This window comes from Salvelinus alpinus, chromosome 1 (assembly GCF_045679555.1).
Source record: "Salvelinus alpinus chromosome 1, SLU_Salpinus.1, whole genome shotgun sequence".
Taxonomy (NCBI): domain Eukaryota; kingdom Metazoa; phylum Chordata; class Actinopteri; order Salmoniformes; family Salmonidae; genus Salvelinus; species Salvelinus alpinus.
The window spans coordinates 105,052,359-105,071,460 of record NC_092086.1 but is presented as its reverse complement, the minus strand read 5'-3'; the positions used below and the strand labels follow the sequence as shown (position 1 = coordinate 105,071,460).

The window sequence follows — 19,102 nt, the reverse complement described above, 5'->3', positions numbered from 1 at the left end:
TTCATTATTGAAAATATAAATCAATAATTTTCCTATATAGTGCACTATATAGGGAATAGGTTTCCATTTCATTCAGACACAAACCCTGTGTGTGAAAAGCAATGATGAAAGCTAATGACTAACACAGTCAGGTAAGATCAGTTCATTCGGGTAGGGTTACATGGTTTTATTACGCAAGTTTGGACAAAATGTCTGAGAGGGGCTTTCGCAACAAGAGTTTGATTTGAACTTTGTGATGGAGCCGCAGGTGACAGCTGAGAGCCAATAGCGTGCAAGGATCAAAGACCAGATTCTAGTGGAGTATCTGAACTGTTTTCAAACCTCCTTTGTGTTGCTTTTTCTGTTGTTGACAAAGCCTTCAGAAGAAATATATTCTCGTGTAGTTTTGAGTCTCATGAAAAGGGTTGTACAGCAAGGGCAAGAATGTAAGAGCAGCAATGCTGGGGTGAAACTTTTTTTCAATGGTAGAAAGTGAATCTATTAAATAAACCTTAAAAATACAATCTTAAATCCATTTTAAACACTTTCCTGAATAGTCTTTTTAGGATCTTAAGTGACACATTTGGTGAAGGCCTATCAATATACAGTACATTCCCACATTAGGCCACATAATGTCACTCAGGACTTTGTTATCACTGAAGTTCTATAGCCTAATAACTTGTCATACATCCCAAACCACCACATCGCCCCTACCAACTCGCTCGGAGGCATGACCAAAATATGAGGGTGACTATGGAACGAGATTAGATTTGTTTTTTAAATATATTAGCATACCTTATGGATGCCCGTGCCGCACGGTCACCGGCACTAATAATACTAGGTTAACAGGTCAATATTCTTGTTTCCTCACTGCTCTTTATTCTTTCGGCCACATGAACTGAGAGACTGGCCGATGAAAATCTGGACAAACACATTCAATAAGGCTGATAAATAAGACCAAAAGAACCACAATATCACATTTTTTATTTGAAATTCTCTTGTCGATAGCATTATACTTATAAAAGAATCAACATGAATTTCAAACTTACAAACACTTAAGTCTAAGACTTAAACCAGGCAGAAAGTGGAGTTTATTTGGGAATCATTTTCAAATTGCTTTCTATTGGCCTCTAGAGAGTTGTGTTAAGGAGCTGTGATATTCACTGATAACAAAACTCTTGGTCAAGACTAGGCCTCCGGGGAGGATTGAGGTCACAGGGCCAAGACAGTTGGCCTGGTCCCAGATTTGTTTGTGCTGTCTTTCCAACAGGACAAGACAGCACAAACAGATCTGGTACCAGGGTATAAGACAATGGAATATGCTCAGGCATGACCAAGTCCCCATGGTCTGATTCCTCTCCTGTGTTTGCTCTCATGTCCATATTGTGTGATGACATTGTGTGGGGCTGGTATCACACTGGGAATCAAAGCTCTGAGAGAGGGAGAGAGAAGGAAGCTTATATCAATGGCTGATGTTTCTGTTTGTGGATGTTATTGCAAAATGAGCTCAAATAATAAAATCTTAAGTTTGAAATGTGAATTTTATTCTACTCTAGTAGTCCTAATTTCGACCACTGAGGACACTGATTATAACACTCATGAAGACAAGTTGATTAAAATTTTGGTGGGAAAGTGGGTAGACATGGAAACAGGCCACATACATACAGTATTGCCACTGTGTACAAACGCACACACCACATACAGTACATTCTAAACACAGCTGGAGAAACGGTCTCTCTTTCAGTTTTTCTCTGTATGCTTAGAGACCGTCGACGACGCCGTGCTGCATGCTGAACTCCTGGAAGTCCCCAGGGATGGTATCTGTGTAGGTTAGAGGTCAAAGTCAAGTTCTACCAAGAGTCAGTTTAATTAAGGATGCCACTTTGGTTGATGAATTTTACTAATTTGAGTTCAAAGCAATTGTAATTTTTATTTTTTTAAATCCAGCACTGAGATGCAGTGCCTAAGACTGCTGCGACACTCGAATAAAGCATGCTGCTTACCATTGCAGCGGTACTTTAGGTTGGACCAGATGATGTTTTCCTGAGAGAAACAGAACACGCCCAGTCGGCCTCCTCTCATGGTGGTGTCGATGGTCACACCAGAGTCAGCCACCAGCTCTGTCCCCTCATAGAAACGGGCCCTGTCCAAACACCCAACATACATTAGCCATTGTTGTACTCCATTGTGTATTAGATGAAGCGATGACATCCCACACACACACACTCTCTCTCTCTATTTTTCTCTCAGCTGTCTTACCTGATGTATCCGACCTGGGGTCGGTGCTGCAGGTACCAACGGTAGGAAACCTTGTCCTTCCAGCCCACGTTCCTGGGGTCCTTCCACAGCAGACGCACCTGGTCGTTGGTGTCCCCTGTGTGCCACAGGGAGTTCCTCAGGTGCTCCCCTGGACCTGACTTAGACTTCACAGCCTGGGGATGGGGAGGGAGAGTGAGATGGAGAGAGGAGATAGCGAGGGAGAGAAGGTAATTAAGAAGTAAGTACAAAGAGACAAAGACAGATTTGGCTTAGGGTGGCTCTCCATCAGTGGAGGCTGCTGAGGGGAGGACGGCTCATAATAATGGCAGGAATGGAGCAAATGGAATGGCATCAAACACATGGATGTCATGATATCATTCCACCCATTCCGCTGCAGCCATTACCACAAGCCTGACCTCCCCAATTAAGGCGCCACCAACCTCCTGTGCTCTCCATAGCACACGTGTGTGTGTGTGTGTGTTAAATTGTACAGAGCCACCCTAAATACAATCTATCTTTGTCTTTTGTACTTACTTCAAAAACACAATCCCCCACACACACACACACATACATACACACACACACACACACACACACACCTTGAGCTGGATGCCAGGCTCGGCCACTGCTCTAAAGGGTGTGGCCTGCCAGTAGGTCTGCTCAGTCTGTTTCCACATGACCACGTAGAAGGAGGAGGAGTCCTGGTAGCCAAAGATGAAGCCTGCGTAGTCATCGTCAGTCACCGTGTTAACATGGAATGTCCCCTCAAAGTCCACTCCACTGAACGCAGTGTAACCTAGGGAGCAATACACAACAAAAATGTTGCGATAAAATAGGATACGACTTTATACAATACCATATGAGAACATGGTTCGATACCTGATAACGATTTGGAAGTATTTCTTACCGACAGCAAGTCCAGGGTCACTGTTCATGGTCTGAACAATCTCCATTCCCTGTTTGAGAGATTAAATGTCAGTTATGTTGACAAAGTCAAAGCATTTCTGCCATGTTGAACTTATTGTGTTGTAAGTCCATCCAGTAAATGACCATCTGACCTGATTAAGTACCACCCAGTTGGGGTCAATCTGGGCATCGCCCTCCGGGTCCAGCACCACCGTCTGATAGGCTCTGAAGTCTGTCAGAGTGACCTCAGCGTTCTCTGGACAGTTGTCTATCCTGTCTATCACCTTGTCCTGGTCAAAGTCTGACTCACACACATCTCCAACACCATCATCTGGGAGGAGAGAATACACAAAGGCTTAGAAATGATGCCCAGTAAGGTTCTAAGCATAGACAATACACTGGTAGAGTGGAAAGTTACATTTGAGTCATTTAGCAGACACTCTTATCCAGAGCAACATACAGGAGCTATTAAGGTTAAGTACCTTGCTCAAGGGCACATCGTCAGATTATTCACCTAGTTGGCTCAGATTTGAACCAGCAACCTTTCAATTACTGGCCCAACACTCTTAGTGCATAGGTGCTCACTTTCTTGTGTTTTACTTTCACTTAAAATGTAGTCTGATCCCATACTGTTGGTGTAGTCAACTCTTCTACAGTTGTCACACCATTTACTGTCTGATTGGCAGGACACAAACTAACACAGAGAGGTGTTGGCCAAAGCACAAACAGACTGGATCACCAGGCAATAGGTTTTAGGTGATGACTCAAGAATTCACATTCAGATTGTCCCGTTGCTAGGCAATTTGTTTGAAGCAGTAAAGTAAATTATTTGAAAGAAATATTAAAGACTGACTGTTCTCATCCAGCTGGTCGGGGTTGGGCACCAGTCTGCAGTTGTCGGGTCCCGGTGCCAGGAAGTCAGGGATGCTGTCGTTGTCGTCATCATCGTCACACTCATCCCCCAGGCCGTCTTTGTCTGTGTCCAGCTGGGAGCTGTTGATCACGTTGGGACAGTTGTCCTTGGTGTCCTGGTGACCGTCGCCATCACTACAGACCAGGGGGTGACACACAGGGAGGAGGGACAGAAAAGATAGGGTCAGGTCATCACATGAATGGATTTAGCCTGAGTGTTGCTGACAGCAATGGAGTTAACATCATAAACAGATCTGGGACTCAGGCTAGTAGGGAATGGCTGGCAGTTAAGTAACATTGGACCGGCAACCTACTTTATGCACTGTATACTAAAATATACAGTAAAATAGGAATATTTGTCAAAATAAAGGGATATATTGACTACTGCAATCATGAATTGACTAAAATAAATTAAATCATTAAGTGGATATTTTAAGAGCATACTTTTTCTCAAGTCAAATACTTTTAAAATATGTTTTTCTTGTACCTGTCTTGATTTGTGTCACAAGAATCCCCAACCAGGTCATGGTCAATGTCGGACTAAAATTAGAGCACAGATTTGTTAAAACACTTTTTGACCACTCAGTATAATATTTATCACAGGGTAGGACAGTTCAGTTGCTCCATATCCCATTTTATATCTGTAAACTGAACAGGTCTCAGAACCCTAATGGACGCCTGTGGAAGCAGTCTGACCTGGTTAGGATTAGGGATATCAGGGCAGCTGTCACAGGCATCTCCCACTCCATCTCCATCCCGGTCCAACTGGTCCCGGTTCACCACCAGCTGGCAGTTATCAAGGAAGTTCTTCAAGCCTGGAGACCAATTCAATTTGAGTTTGTCAAGTTTGAGTTTGTAAAGTTATCTGACCAATAGTATCCCACCACTCTGCAGAAGTGTTGGTGAAATACATGAGTGCTTCAGCTTCAAGTGGACTCCTTTAGGAGCACTGCTTTGTGACATATGAACACCAGCGATGGCTGTTCTAGATATTTCACATTTAGAACATGTGTGAATCTCTGTTGGATACAAGCAAAAAGTGAACTTTAAGTGTGGCCCATGAGAAAATCATAAAACATGAATTGTATGATTGACAGCTTAACCACTGACGTTGAATCAATGCATTGGGATTTAAAAGCAAACTGCACGTGGTTGATTCTATTTCCATTGATATGCTGTTTCTAATAGTTCACTAGTTGTGCCACAGGGAGGCACTGTTGCATTTGTCATCTGAGTGAACTGTTGAAATATGGTGTGTGTGTCATTTCTCATTTATCTCCGGAAAGCAACAGTACTGTGGCTGTAGCATAAAGGTCAAGCCATCTGTAGACAGGGTCTATAAAAAGAAACCGACAGTCATCTACATTATTAAAGAGTGAGGATGATAAAGGCATACTGTATGTTTCTGTTAACTTGAGAGGGGATTTTAGCAATGGGGTCAGGGCAATTATGTATATAAACCCTGGATTGCTGATGCTACTCTATGTACTGGCCAGTGAGAGGCTTTGAAGCCACAGATCGGGCATATTGACACCCCCCAGAAGAAGCAGTCCTCCATAGGAATGAATGGAACTCTACAGTATTTCAATTAAATGTGTCAAGGACAAAATTACATGTATTTAAAAAATATATTTTAGTGGGGACAGTAACATTAGAATTGTAAAAAAAATAATTATAGATATTTTTCATGTTAAGCTCACATTCTATAATTTAAAAGTATGCATTAAGGTGTCTGTAATATAATTAACGTGGAAATTAATTAATGAATTTCTATAGCTTCCAAAATCTTTTTTTACTCTAGTGGGGGAATGCCAAGATGGAGGTGCGGTGGCTTCAAAACAGCGCCCCCTGTCAATCATCTAGTATATAAATCATTGGGTCAGGGTAGGGTTGGTGCTTGGTGGTACTGTATGTTCAAGGATTCTAGACAAGCGATGTTGGAACATACTACTGTGACGGACTGTAGCTACGTGGTAGTGATGTGTCGCTGTACGTACTGTCTCCATCCATGTCATCATCGCAGGCGTCTCCTTTCCCATCACTGTCAGTGTCCCTCTGATCAGGGTTCTCCACCGTGCGACAGTTGTCACAGGCGTCACCATGGCTGTCCTTGTCACTGTTCCTCTGGTCCACATTAGGCTTCAGCCAGCAGTTATCCTGCACGGGAGAGGGGCACAGAGGGAATATGGTCAGTCTGTCCTATCTGGTGAAATCTCCTGTCTTAACTGGTGTCCTGTGTGAATTTAAGTATGCTCCTTCAAATTCTCAGCACAGCACAACCAGAAGAGGACTGACCACCCCTCAGAGCCTGGTTCCTCTCTAGGTTTCTTCCTAGGTTCCTGCCTTTCTTGGGAGTTTTTCCTAGCCACTGTGGTTCTACATCTGCATTGCGTACTGTTTGGAGTTTTAGGCAGGGTTTCTAAATAAGCATTTTGTGACAACTGCTGATGTAAATAGGTCTTTATAAATACATTTAATTTAATGTGTGTGTGTGTGTGTATAGAGGTATAAGGTCTACCTGTTCATTCAGAATACCGTCACCATCAGCGTCGGTGTCACAAGCGTCTCCTTGTCCGTCCTTGTCAGCATCCTCTTGGCCAGAGTTAGGAACGCGCATGCAGTTATCCTGAAAACAGACAGATTTATTTATTGACCGATTTATGGTGATCACTTTAACAGACACACCATAAAAAGAAGATGGAGGGAGGGGCAAAGGGAGAGGAGGGGGTGGGGGGGTGTTTATCCCAGGATAGTTGTATTTCTTGTGTTGTCATGGTTACCTTTTTACAGAGCATATCCTTGCACTTGAGTTTCTCATCAGGGTATCCATCAATGTCTGTATCCTTTCCACATAGGTAGCCATTACCAGCCCAGCCAATCCCACACTGACAGGAGAAAGAAGAGAGAACACTTAAGAGGCAGTGCGTGGGTGTGTGTGCGTGTTTGTGTGTGTTTGCGTGTGTATGTTTGCGTGCGTGTGTGTATGTGCGTGTGTTTGTGTGTGTGAGAGAGAGTTCTGTCAATGGAGGCCAGTTTGTGATCCATAGGACCTCACCTGACAGGTGATGGAGCCGTCTCTTTCTTGGAAACACTGGGCGTTGACATCACAGGGGTTGGTCAAACTGTTACCACAGCTCCTCTCTGGCTTACAGCCCTTCACCTGGTCCCCTGTGTAGCCTGTCTTACAGCCCCCACAGACGTAAGAACCCTACAGGGATAATGTAGGGTAATAGGCAATGAGAGACATAAGAATAAATATAGTACTTGTAGCAGGCAGTCAGATATTTGGAATCCAGTTAACATTGTTCCCTCCTTGCATTATTGTTTAAATTGAGCGATATTCCGTTTATTCCAGGCTACATCTGTTTGTGCTTCAAGCAATTTCTGTTGTATGAAAACGAAGGTCAGGAGTTGGCTGAAGCAACAAACCGGTCTAGTCGACCACCAGGCTATCAGACAGACAGACACTCAGGCCTTACCGCAGATTTATGACAGAGTAACACACTCAGGCCTTACCGCAGATTTATGACAGAGTAACACACTCAGGCCTTACCGCAGATTTATGACAGAGTAACACACTCAGGCCTTACCGCAGAGTTGTGACAGAGAGAGTTGGCGGTGCACTGTCCATTGTTGGGTTCTTTGCACTCGTCAATGTCATCACAGACCTAAGAGGCCGTATAAAGTACAAAACCGGAGATGATTATTATGATACATATCTTGAAAAGGTGTTCCATGATTAGTTATCCTAATAACAATGTCACCGGGTGGGTAGGAGTACATTTCATTAAAATGAATCTTCTGGAATTGTCCATTGACTGAATTGAAACGTTCCTGTCGAAACGTTGGTGAATAAATTATTACAACAGACCTACTAGTGTTTGCAGCTTTTTCTTTTACCCAATTAAAAGGGAGACCTTGACTGTATTTGGTGATGTTGACTGACCTGGAGACCTTGACTGTATTTGGTGATGTTGACTGACCTGGAGACCTTGACTGTATTTGGTGATGTTGACTGACCTGGAGACCTTGACTGTATTTGGTGTTGTTGACTGACCTGGAGACCTTGACTGTATTTGGTGATGCTGACTGACCTGGAGACCTTGACTGTATTTGGTGATGCTGACTGACCTGGAGACCTTGACTGTATTTGGTGATGCTGACTGACCTGGAGACCTTGACTGTATTTGGTGATGCTGACTGACCTGGAGACCTTGACTGTATTTGGTGATGCTGACTGACCTGGAGACCTTGACTGTATTTGGTGATGCTGACTGACCTGGAGACCTTGACTGTATTTGGTGATGTTGGTTATGTTAACTGACCTGTTTGTTTGTCTGTGCGTAGACCACTCCCACCCCTTCCACAGCCAGACCAGAGTAGCCCAGAGGACAGGCGTCACAGCGGAACCCTGGAGCCGTGTTCACACACTTCACCCCGGGGAAGCATGGGTTAAATTGACACTGGAGAGAGAGAGAGAGATGGAAGAAGACGCTTGGTTAGTGTTTCAGAATTATTACAACCATTATAAATTCATACAGTAAACACACATGCACCTGAATATAACATACACACACAAACACACCCTACCTCATCCACATCATCACAGCTGAAGCCGTCCCCAGTGTATCCATCAGGGCAGGGTCCACACTCAACCCCGTCCTCCGTCTCAATACACATGTCGCCGCGGAAACAAACGCCTGGGGCACACTTCTGCTTCATGACTTCGCTTCCACCCAGTCCTTCAAAGACACCCAGAGGAAATATATTTTTATGACACTCGTTTCCACAATACCAGTGGTTTCTCATGTATTAGTAATGAATGTGTTACAAGCGAACATACTTCAAACTAGTTTTATTACTAAGGCCCAGTGATTTTCCTCATGGTCAGGAAAAAGCTATTGGTTCAATCTATAAACAACATATAACAGAACTTTAATACATCATTTGTAATATAATGGTGATGGTGGATGTTCTTACCACAAGCCTGGCACTCAGAGATGGTATTTCTGAGAAAAGATGTCTCTTTGACCTTTAGAAAGCAACATAGACATGTTTTGAGTTTTTATGGACTCAGTGGGTCAGGAGGTACAGTTTATTAATAGCTCCCAGATGAGCTTGAGCACTATAGTTACCTGCTGAATGAGGACATCTTTCAGCTCATTTATCACCTTGGTGAGATCAAGCATTTGATTGGACAGCTGCTTTGTGTTGACCCCTGCACGGGAGAGCAGCATTGGAAAATAACATTGGTCATACCAACAGACTTGAGAGGGGGTTCTTGTTCAACCTCAATCTACAGTAACTGTTGTTTTTGTGTGAATTCGAAAGTAGAGACATAGAATACTTATATATATATATATATATCACCATTTATTTGCTTCTTGAAAAACAGTTGAGCGACGTTCAAGAAAAAGCCTTTCCTCAAAATGTTTTTGTCTGTGTAAACTAGACAGTACTAGGGAACACACAGGAATAGGAGTTGGTTTATTTTTTGGTTTATTTTTTGTCATAAACCCTTACCCAGAGTCTGCACTGAGTCTCCTTGTTGGTGGCAGTTTTGAAGAGAAGCTACATTCTCAAACGTGTCTCCCACCACTAGTTTCAGCTCCTCCAGCTCTTCCTGTTTATGAAGAAGTCCAACAACAGGGACACATTAGTTGGAATCAGTGCTGAATGCTGATGGATGGGTTTGATTAGATTAGGACAAGGTGGTTACCAAATTTGTTTCCAGATTTTTACCTGCTGTAGCCAACTCTAATTTTTGATGGACAAGGATTTGGCCAAAGAAGAAACAGACTATCTGGCACCCAGGCTAGGGGGTTATGGTCATTTGAATTTGGAAGGAGGATCTAGGAGTAAATAAGTGACATCACTCATAGTTTCCCTGAGTACAAAGTCAACAAAAGCAATGGTTTGGGGAGTGTCTGGGTAGCTCTGGTCAAATGGCTTAAACGGAAACAGACGGACAACCAATCCTCGGTTGAAGGTTCTGTGATTTTGTCTGGATCTATGAGTAAATAATAACTCTATTCCATATGATGCACTACATTTGAACTGCACCCAATTTGACAATGGTCTAAATAAGTGCTCTATAAAAGCAATAGGTTGCCGTTTGAAACAAATCTAATAACATCACCTCTGCTTTGGCCTGCATGCTCTTCAGCTCCACCACACCGTAGCCAGCAGGCAGACCCTGAAACACGGAGGGGAGGTCCCGGACCGTCTCCACCAGCCTGCAGTCCAGGTGTAGCTCCACCCCCCCGGGTCCCTGCTGCATGCCCTTCAGGTGGAAGAGGAGGCGGTGGCGCTGACCGTCTGCCAGCTGGATGTTGTTGAAGGTCACGGAGCTCATCCTCCGATCACTCCTCAGGTAACGCAGCACGGCTGGGAGAGAGGAAGGGAAAGAAAAAGAGTTAAAGGAAAAGGACATGAGATGGAAAGGGAATCACAGCAAATGCCTCAATGAAATGAATACATGATGAATACATTAATGTAGAAGCAGAGAGCGAAAATAATGATTTTTAAACACAAATTAGATTAAAAGAGAGAGAGAACTAAGACTCTTTTCACTGTTAGTCTACACCTGTTGTTTACCAAGCGTGTAACAATTAAAATGTTATTTAATTTGACATCGTACAGAAAAGTGCATTCAGCAAGACCAATGTATTATACATCCCTCTCCCCTGAGGCGTTGTGCACCTCATTTCTTTGAGGGGCAAAGGTGGCCAGAAATCGATATCTTTGAATTAATAATGAGTAAAAGAAACAATATCTTCTATATTTTCAGTGTACAAGTGGAAAAACCATCGGTTTCAATGGGCTTGACGCCCCTGCCTCTCCTTCCTACCCCTTACCTCTGTTGAGTTTCCCCAGCACGGTGAACTCAAAGTACTTGCTGTTGTCCCGGGGGTTGTACAGGCCGAACACTGTGGTGCCAGTCTTGGGCTGCAGCTTGAAGGTGGTAAGGATGAAAGCCTCATTCACGCCCTGCTCCACTAAGCCGCCCTGCAGCAGGTCTGGCAGACAGTCCGGGGAATTGAGGAGGTCATACACTACAGGGGAAAAAATAAAGTTAAATGACTGTAAAGGGAACCGTCAAGTAAAATAACTGTAAAGGGAAACATAAAGTAAAAATAAATGTAAAGGGAAACAAAGTATAGAAAAATTACTGTAAAAGGAAACATAAAGTAAAGAGAAATACCTGTGAAGGGAAACGTAAAATAACTGTAAAAGGAAACAAACTAAAGTAAAATAAAGTAATCTTTGAGGGGAAATAAAGTAAAGTAACAAAGTAAAGTTCTGCTGCTCAGTACAGCGAGAATAAAGACACCTGAGTAGATGAATAGGATGGTTATTGAGCAAGGTGTTTTGGATGTATCGGAGGGAAAGTGTACATCACTGCTTTATAGACTAAACTGGGCTGGAACATCACAGTGAGTTTGGCTAGCTGGGGAGAAGTGTTACATTGCCTGCCCTGTAGTATCCACTTGACCACATTGACCTGAATGGTGAGGATTGCTGAGCTAGATGTTTTAAAGTGCTGAGAAGATGCTGGTTGTCACGAGAGAGTAGGCTAGTTGTTGATGAGGCAGAATATGAGTTTGGGGTAAAACATTTTCCCTTTTATCAGAATGTATGGTATTTTGATAATTCTTGAGCTAGTAGTTTTGATGTCCCGAGACAATACTTTACGTCAGTAGACTAGGATGGGCTGGAAGATCAAGATCAGAATGAGTTTGTCTCGGTGCAAATAACGTAGTGGGTCTTTTGCTTGACCACTTTTACCACACAAATATGGATAGACTGTACTGAGTGCTCAGGGAGTGAAATGTAGAAGCCACTGAAGAGTTTTGGTATTTGGTATTTTATTAGGATCCCCATTAGCTGTTGCAAAAGCAGCAGCTACTCTTCCCGGGGTCCACACAAAACATAAAACATGACATAATACAAAACATGAATAGGCAAGAACACCTCAAGGACAGAACTACATCAATAAAAAAATATTTTTAAAAAGGCACAGGTTGTCTATATATCAATACCAATACATACACACAAACTATCTAGGTCAAATAGTGGCGCAGAGGTCAAATAGTTGCATCTCAGTGCAAGAGCCGTCACTACAGTCCCTGGTTCGAATCCAGGCTGTATCACATTTGGCCGTGAATGGGAGTCCCACAGGGCGGCGCACAATTGGCCCAGCATCGTCCGGGTTTGGCCGGATTTGTTCTTAACTGACTTGTCTAGTTAAATAAAGGTTAAATCAAAAAAAAATTAAATAGGGGAGGCGTTGTGCTGTGAGGTGTTGCTTTATCTGTTTTTTTAAACCAGCTTTGCTGTTCATTTGAGCAATATGAGATGGAAGGGAGTTTCATGCAATAATGGCTCTATATAATACTGTACGCTTTTTTGAATTTGTTCTGGATTTGGGGACTGTGAAAAGACCCCTGGTGGCATGTCTGGTGGGTGTGTGTGTCAGAGCTGTGTGTAAGTTGACTATGCAAAGAAATTGGGATTTTCAACACAATGTTTCTTATAAAAAGAAGAAGTGATGCAGTCAGTCTCTCCTCAACTATTAGCCAAGAGAGACTGCCATGCATAGTATTGGTATCAGCCCTCTGATTACAATGAAGAGTAAGACGTGCCACTCTGTTCTGGGCTAGCTGCAGCTTAACTAGGTCTTTCCTTGCAGCACTCCACCACACGACTGGACAATAATCAAGATAAGACAAAACTATAGCCTGCAGGACTTGCTTTTTGGAATGTGATGTCACAAAAGCAGAGCATCTCTTTATTACGGACAGACCTCTCCCCATCTCTTTACAACCATTGAATATACAGTGGGGAGAACAAGTATTTGATACACTGCCGATTTTGCAGGTTTTCCTACTTACAAAGCATGTAGAGGTCTGTAATTTTTATCAAAAAAATCCAGAAAATCACATTGTATGATTTTTAAGTAATTAATTTGCATTTTATTGCATGACATAAGTATTTTTGGTCTAAACTCCACTCGCCGTGTTTGGAGGAAGAAGAAGGATGAGTACAACCCCAAGAACACCATCCCAACCGTGAAGCATCATCCGTTGGGGATGCTTTTCTGCAAAGGGGACAGGACGACTGCACCGTATTGAGGAGAGGATGGATGGGGCCATGTATCGCGAGATCTTGGCCAACAACCTCCTTCCCTCAGTAAGAGCATTGAAGATGGGTCGTGGCTGGGTCTTCCAGCATGACAACGACCCGAAACACACAGCCAGGGCAACTAAGGAGTGGCTCCGTAAGAAGCATCTCAAGGTCCTGGAGTGGCCTAGCCAGTCTCCAGACCTGAACCCAATAGAAAATCTTTGGAGGGAGCTGAAAGTCCGTATTGCCCAGCGACAGCCCCGAAACCTGAAGGATCTGGAGAAGGTCTGTATGGAGGAGTGGTTCAAAATCCCTGCTGCAGTGTGTGCAAACCTGATCAAGAACTACAGGAAACGTATGATCTCTGTAATTGCAAACAAAGGTTTCTGTACCAAATATTAAGTTCTGCTTTTCTGATGTATCAAATACTTATGTCATGCAATAAAATGCAAATTAATTACTTAAAAATCATACAATGTGATTACAGACCTCTACATGCTTTGTAAGTAAGAAAACCTGCAAAATCGGCAGTGTATCAAATACTTGTTCTCCCCACTGTATGTGTTTGGACCATGACAGTTTACAATCTAAGGTAACGCCAAGTAATTTATTATCCTCAACTTGTTCAACAGCAACACCATTCATTACCAGATTCAGCTGAGGTCTACTATTTCTACCAAATACAATGCTCTTAGTTTTAGAGATGTTCAGGACCAGTTTATTACTGGCCACCCATTCCAAAACAGACTGCAACTCTTTGTTAAGGGTTTCAGTGACTTCATTAGCTGTGGTTGCTGATGCGTATGTGGTTGAATAATCAGCATACACAAACACACATGCTTTGTTTAATGCCAGAGGATGGTCATTGGTAAAAAAAGAGTAGAGGGCCTAGATAGCTGCCCTGCGGTACACCACACTTTACATGTTTGACATTAGAGAAGCTTTGTGTCAGTGCAGTACATGTTGAGTGTCCTTTTCTATAACCATGCTGTAAGACTGTTGTTCATTTGTTTCCAGAGAAATAGCGTTGTATTTGGTCAAACACAATTCTTTCCAACAGTTTGCTAAGAGCTGGCAGCAAGTTTATAGGTCTGCTGTTAGAACCAGTAAAGGCTGCTTTACCACTCTTGGGTAGCGGAATTACTTTGGCTTCCCTCCAGGCCTGACGACAAATACTTTCCTCTAGGCTCAGATTAAATATGACAGAAGTGGCTGTAGAGTCAGCTACCATCCTCAGTAGCTTTTCATCTAAGTTGTCAATGCCAGGAGGTTTGTCATTATTGATCGTTAACAATGATTTTTCCACCTCTCCCACACTAACTTTACAAAATTCAAACTTGCAATGCTTTTCTTTCATTATTTGTTTTTTTTATGCATGAATACGATGGCTCATTGTTCATTGTTGGCATTTCCTTCCTATGTTTGCCCACTTTGCCAATGAAGTAATCATTAAAATAATTTGCAACATCAAATGGTTTTGTGATGAATAAGCCATCTGATTCGATAAAATATGGAGTTGCATTTGTCTTTCTGCCCATAATTTAATTTAATGTACTCAAGTTCTTTCCCATGATTCTTTATATCATTGATCTTGGCTTCATAATACAGTTTCTTATTTTTTGTTGTTGAGTTTAGTCTCATCATTTCTCAATTTGCAGTAAGTCAGCCAGTCAGATGTGCAGCCAGACTTATTAGCCACTCCTTTTGCTCCATCTCTTTCAGCCAGTCAGTTTTTAATTTCCTCATCAATCCATGGAGCTGTAACAGTTCTAACAGTCAGTTTCTTAACAGGTGTATATTTGTCAATAATTGGAAGAAGCAATTTCATAAATTCATCAAGTGCAGCATCTGGATGCTCCTTATTAATCACATCAGACCAACATTTTTTTTTAACATCATCCACATAAGAGTCACAGCAAAATATTTTGTATGATCTCTTATACACAATTTTAGGCCCAGATTTTGGAACTTTGGCCTTCCTGGGTATGCCACAATATTGTGATCACTGCATCCAATGGGTATGGATACAAGTTCTACACTATTAGTTAAAATGTGATCGATACATGTGGATAATCTTGTCCCTGTAGTGTTTATAAACAACCTAGTAGGTTGATTAATAACCTGAACCAGATTACAGGCACTGTTTACAGTGAGGAGCTTTCTCTTGAGTGGACAGTTAAGCTCAAGATTACAATTCTATTCCAATAAAGTCCCTCCGGGACACAGCAGGCCTCGGGAGGATGTGCCTTGAATCCCTCCCCGCCAGTCTGAGACCGTACATGAATACACAAGTGCCCTAGCAGCCGTCTACAAGGCACACTGTCATGAGGGCACGCACCAAATTGCTCCCAAATGCTTCCAGAAAATTGCTCTCATCTTCTCTCTTCTGTGTGTGTGTGTGTGTGTGTGTGTGTGTGTGTGTGTGTGTGTGCGTTTCCATCTGTGTCTGTCAGCTTCAGACATCTTTCTTATTTTCTCCTGCCTCTAGTCTTTTCTCCCGTTCCCCCTGCCTGGCCTCAATCTGCTCCAGCTCACCAGGGAGCAGCACGGGTGCTTTTAAAGGTGTGTGGTTAAACGTGACTGGAGCCTCCTTTTCATGCCTTTTCCTGCACTCAATCTCACCTTTACAAACACACTGAGGCCTGGTTTGCGAAAGGCTTCAGCATCACTATTGTCCCGTCACCTGAGGAGGGAGGTTAGGCAAACACTAACAGATAGATCTCTGTATGGTTCAACGTGACTTGGCCTGCAAACTGGGACTGGGGGTGCACCAATAAAACAGTCTAAACAAAGCAACTCTTTTTCTATTCTCATCTGTCTGGTTAGACACACTATACACACTCTCTCTCTTCCATCTGTGTTTCAGACTCAGGGCCATGTGTGTGTCAGGATCTCCTCACAAAGTGCCATGAGAAAGGGTTAGATTTCATCCCCAGAGCCACCGCTTGTCGTCTCATGATCTGTTAAGCTACACAAAACCAAATCCACCTCAAATCCACCTGAACAGCTCACATACAGTATGACACATGTGACATGATCTACCACATAAAGTCAATTGAAGTCATAAAGTGACAGTAAAATCACCTAGTTGCAGTAGATAATAAACAACTGCATTATTGTTGTCTGATATATATATTGTGCCTTAATAGGTAAATAATCCATTTAAGTCCTGTATGGCTCAGTTGGTAGAGCGTGGTGCCAGGGTTGTGGGTTCGATTCCATACAGACTAAGTTGCTTTGGATAAAAGTGTCTGCAAAATTGTATATATTGTATTATTATAAGTCATAACAAAGTTGTACTGTAAACACAAGGCATATGATTGACAATTTACTTAATAAATCCAAACTTTTGTTTGTTTATAGTGAAACCTCATGCAATAATTGCCAATAATTTATATTTGTATGAACTGCTAATGAGTCAAATGTTGACTATTTATCAACGGCGACAACTATGTGCAGTACAGCTGTGAATATATTTTGTAAAATAATATCTCTCACACTCAGTGACAGTTATGGCCTGTACCTCAGTGTAGATGCCATTTTAAAGGCCTGTGTGTTGTGGTGCGTGTGTGTGTTTTCAGACTCCAATATTGCATGCAGACCATTAGTGATTATTCCCATGTGTGTGCTATAGCTGGTACTTTAAATCAGATCCAGACTCTAGACCCCCCCCCTCTCAGAGTCACAGAGATACCAGTGAACCAAGTCAGCCAGTTCGGGCAGTACACTAAACACACGCACACACACACACTCAATGAATACAGCGGTCACATCTCAGTCATCACCTCTTACTCTTCCTCAGTCTAAAGTCAGTACACAACATTCTTATGAAGCATGTCTTTTCAATCTTCTCACCACACAGGACACAGAGGACTATTTATCAGAACATTTATTCTTACCCAACAGAGTATCAAATGTCATGTCTAGCCCTCTGTGTATATTGGCTTGAGTGTGAATGAATATGATATTCTCGTTTTACAAAGTAAAAAAACAACTGTACAATGGTGATTGCAATCTAAATAAGAGCAATATAGATTTTTGTGTTTACTGATTTTGTTACCTTAAACTTTTTTGGGAAAATGTATATGATATTCTCAATCACAGTGTCTGTTAGATCAATCATTACCTCAGAGCTTCATGGTTCTCGATTGGAATCCTCTGAGGTAGAGTGCTGAGAGCTTTAGTAGACTGATAAAAGACATCTGAAGATGACATCACAGTCGGTCTGTATGTCAACTTAAACTGTATGTCTTTGGCTAAGATCAAATTGTTTAATTTTTTACTTTTAGTGGTTGTGTCCTGTGATTACAAAGCAATACCTTAAAAGTACTTTGTGGTGCAATTGCATGGTTTCAATAGACTTTAATGACCACATCAAGATCATATTGGCATCACATTCAGTAATAATTTAAGAAAGTCATTGTCAGCTACACTCACCTGAGCCCTGGGCTCCCACTTCCGAACACAGGTTCAAGATCAGCTGCGAAGCCACGATCAGCGTCGTCCACAGCCCCATTCTGTCCTCTGACTGTTCCCAGACCTGTTTCTCTGGAGTGACTGATCCTTATCAGGCAGAGTGGTGCTCTTGGTCCTCCTGTACTGTTTATTGCCTGGGATGTGTGTGGTGTGTGTAGTGTGTATGGCTCACAGTAGAGACAGAGGTGAGGCTAGGCTGTCATAGTGAGGCACGGAACAGCTGCTGTGTGTGTGTGGCTGACTGGGGGAGGACAGGAGGCTGACTGAGGGAGGAGGAGCAGGGCCGGAGATGGTTTAAGCTTTCTTCAGACAGCCACATGCAGAGGAGTGACCAAAACATTCTCCACCGTATTGGCTCCCATTAATTTGTGTGTGTGTGTGTGTAGGGGCTCTTCCATGGTTCACGACCTCGTTGTGGGCAGTGAACATTCTGTACTTACAGTAAGCCAGACTAAACAATGTGCAACTTTTTGATCTGTGCCACTCTTCAGACTTTAGCGGGAAAAAACGTGTGTTAATAATACAGCAATAAAGTCGGACTCCTGGCAGTCAGGAGGCATTTTATTGGCACACCTCCTCCTCCCAAACACTGTTAGGGATTCTTTCAGGTTTCAGATGTAACACCTTTCCTCTGCATCCCGGCTTCCTTTTAATCTACAGGCTTTTGACAGGAAATGAGCGATCTGAAACCCAAATCCGAAATTCATTTTTTCAGGAAAAAAGCAGCCCCGCCACTTGGTTTTACTATTAAGCTCAGGGATGGGACTGGAGAAATGTAATGAGCTACAGTACCAGTGAAAAGTTTGGACACACCTACTCATTCAAGGGTTTTTCTTCATTTTTACTATTTATTTACATTGTACAGTGGTGGCCAAAAGTTTTGAGAATGACACAAATATTAATTTTCACAAAGTCTGCTGCCTCAGTTTGTATGATGGCAATTTGCATATACTCCAGAATGTTATGAAGAGTGGTCTGATGAATTGCAAAGTCCCTCTTTGCCATGCAGATGAACTGAATCCCCAAAAAACATTTCCACTGCATTTCAGCCCTGCCACAAAAGGAATCATGTCAGTGATTCTCTCGTTAACACAGGTGTGAGTGTTGACAAGGACAAGGCTGAAGATCACTCTGTCATGCGGACTGAGTTCGAATAACAGACTGGAAGCTTCAAAAGGAGGGTGGTGCTTGGAATCATTGTTCTTCTTCTGTCAACCATAGTTACCTGCAAGGAAATACATGCCGTCATCATTGCTTTGCACAAAAAGGTCTTCACAGGCAAGGATATTGCTGCCAGTAAGATTGCACCTAAATCAACCATTTATCGGATCATCAAGAACTTCAAGGAGAGTGGTTCAATTGTTGTGAAGAAGGCTTCAGGGCGCCCAAGAAAGCAAGCGCCAGGACCGTCTCCTAAAGTTGATTCAGCTGCAGGATCGGGGCA

General features: G+C 42.6%; 1 protein-coding gene across 3 annotated transcripts; it reads right to left on the bottom strand.

The window, feature by feature from the left end:
• Positions 1 to 946: 946 nt before the first annotated feature.
• Positions 947 to 17,928, bottom strand: LOC139556955 (thrombospondin-4-B-like). 3 transcript variants are annotated; one of them, XR_011671315.1, is made up of 23 exons: positions 17,620 to 17,928; positions 10,914 to 11,111; positions 10,196 to 10,443; positions 9,580 to 9,679; positions 9,192 to 9,274; positions 9,037 to 9,088; positions 8,647 to 8,798; positions 8,382 to 8,519; positions 7,647 to 7,724; positions 7,112 to 7,264; positions 6,837 to 6,941; positions 6,575 to 6,682; positions 6,054 to 6,213; positions 4,753 to 4,871; positions 4,544 to 4,596; positions 3,998 to 4,191; positions 3,297 to 3,475; positions 3,146 to 3,194; positions 2,838 to 3,034; positions 2,239 to 2,411; positions 1,983 to 2,122; positions 1,682 to 1,800; positions 947 to 1,411 (listed from the first exon to the last, which is right to left on the bottom strand). XR_011671315.1 is itself a non-coding variant. In XM_071371186.1 (22 exons), exons 1-22 carry the CDS (start codon positions 17,696 to 17,698, stop codon positions 1,739 to 1,741), a joined length of 2,820 nt encoding a protein of 939 aa, XP_071227287.1. In that variant the 5' UTR covers positions 17,699 to 17,928; the 3' UTR covers positions 947 to 1,738. The 3 variants fall into 3 exon arrangements, 1 of the variants encoding a protein (XP_071227287.1); XR_011671321.1 differs by having other exon boundaries at positions 1,687 to 1,800; XM_071371186.1 differs by having other exon boundaries at positions 947 to 1,800.
• Positions 17,929 to 19,102: the final 1,174 nt, after the last annotated feature.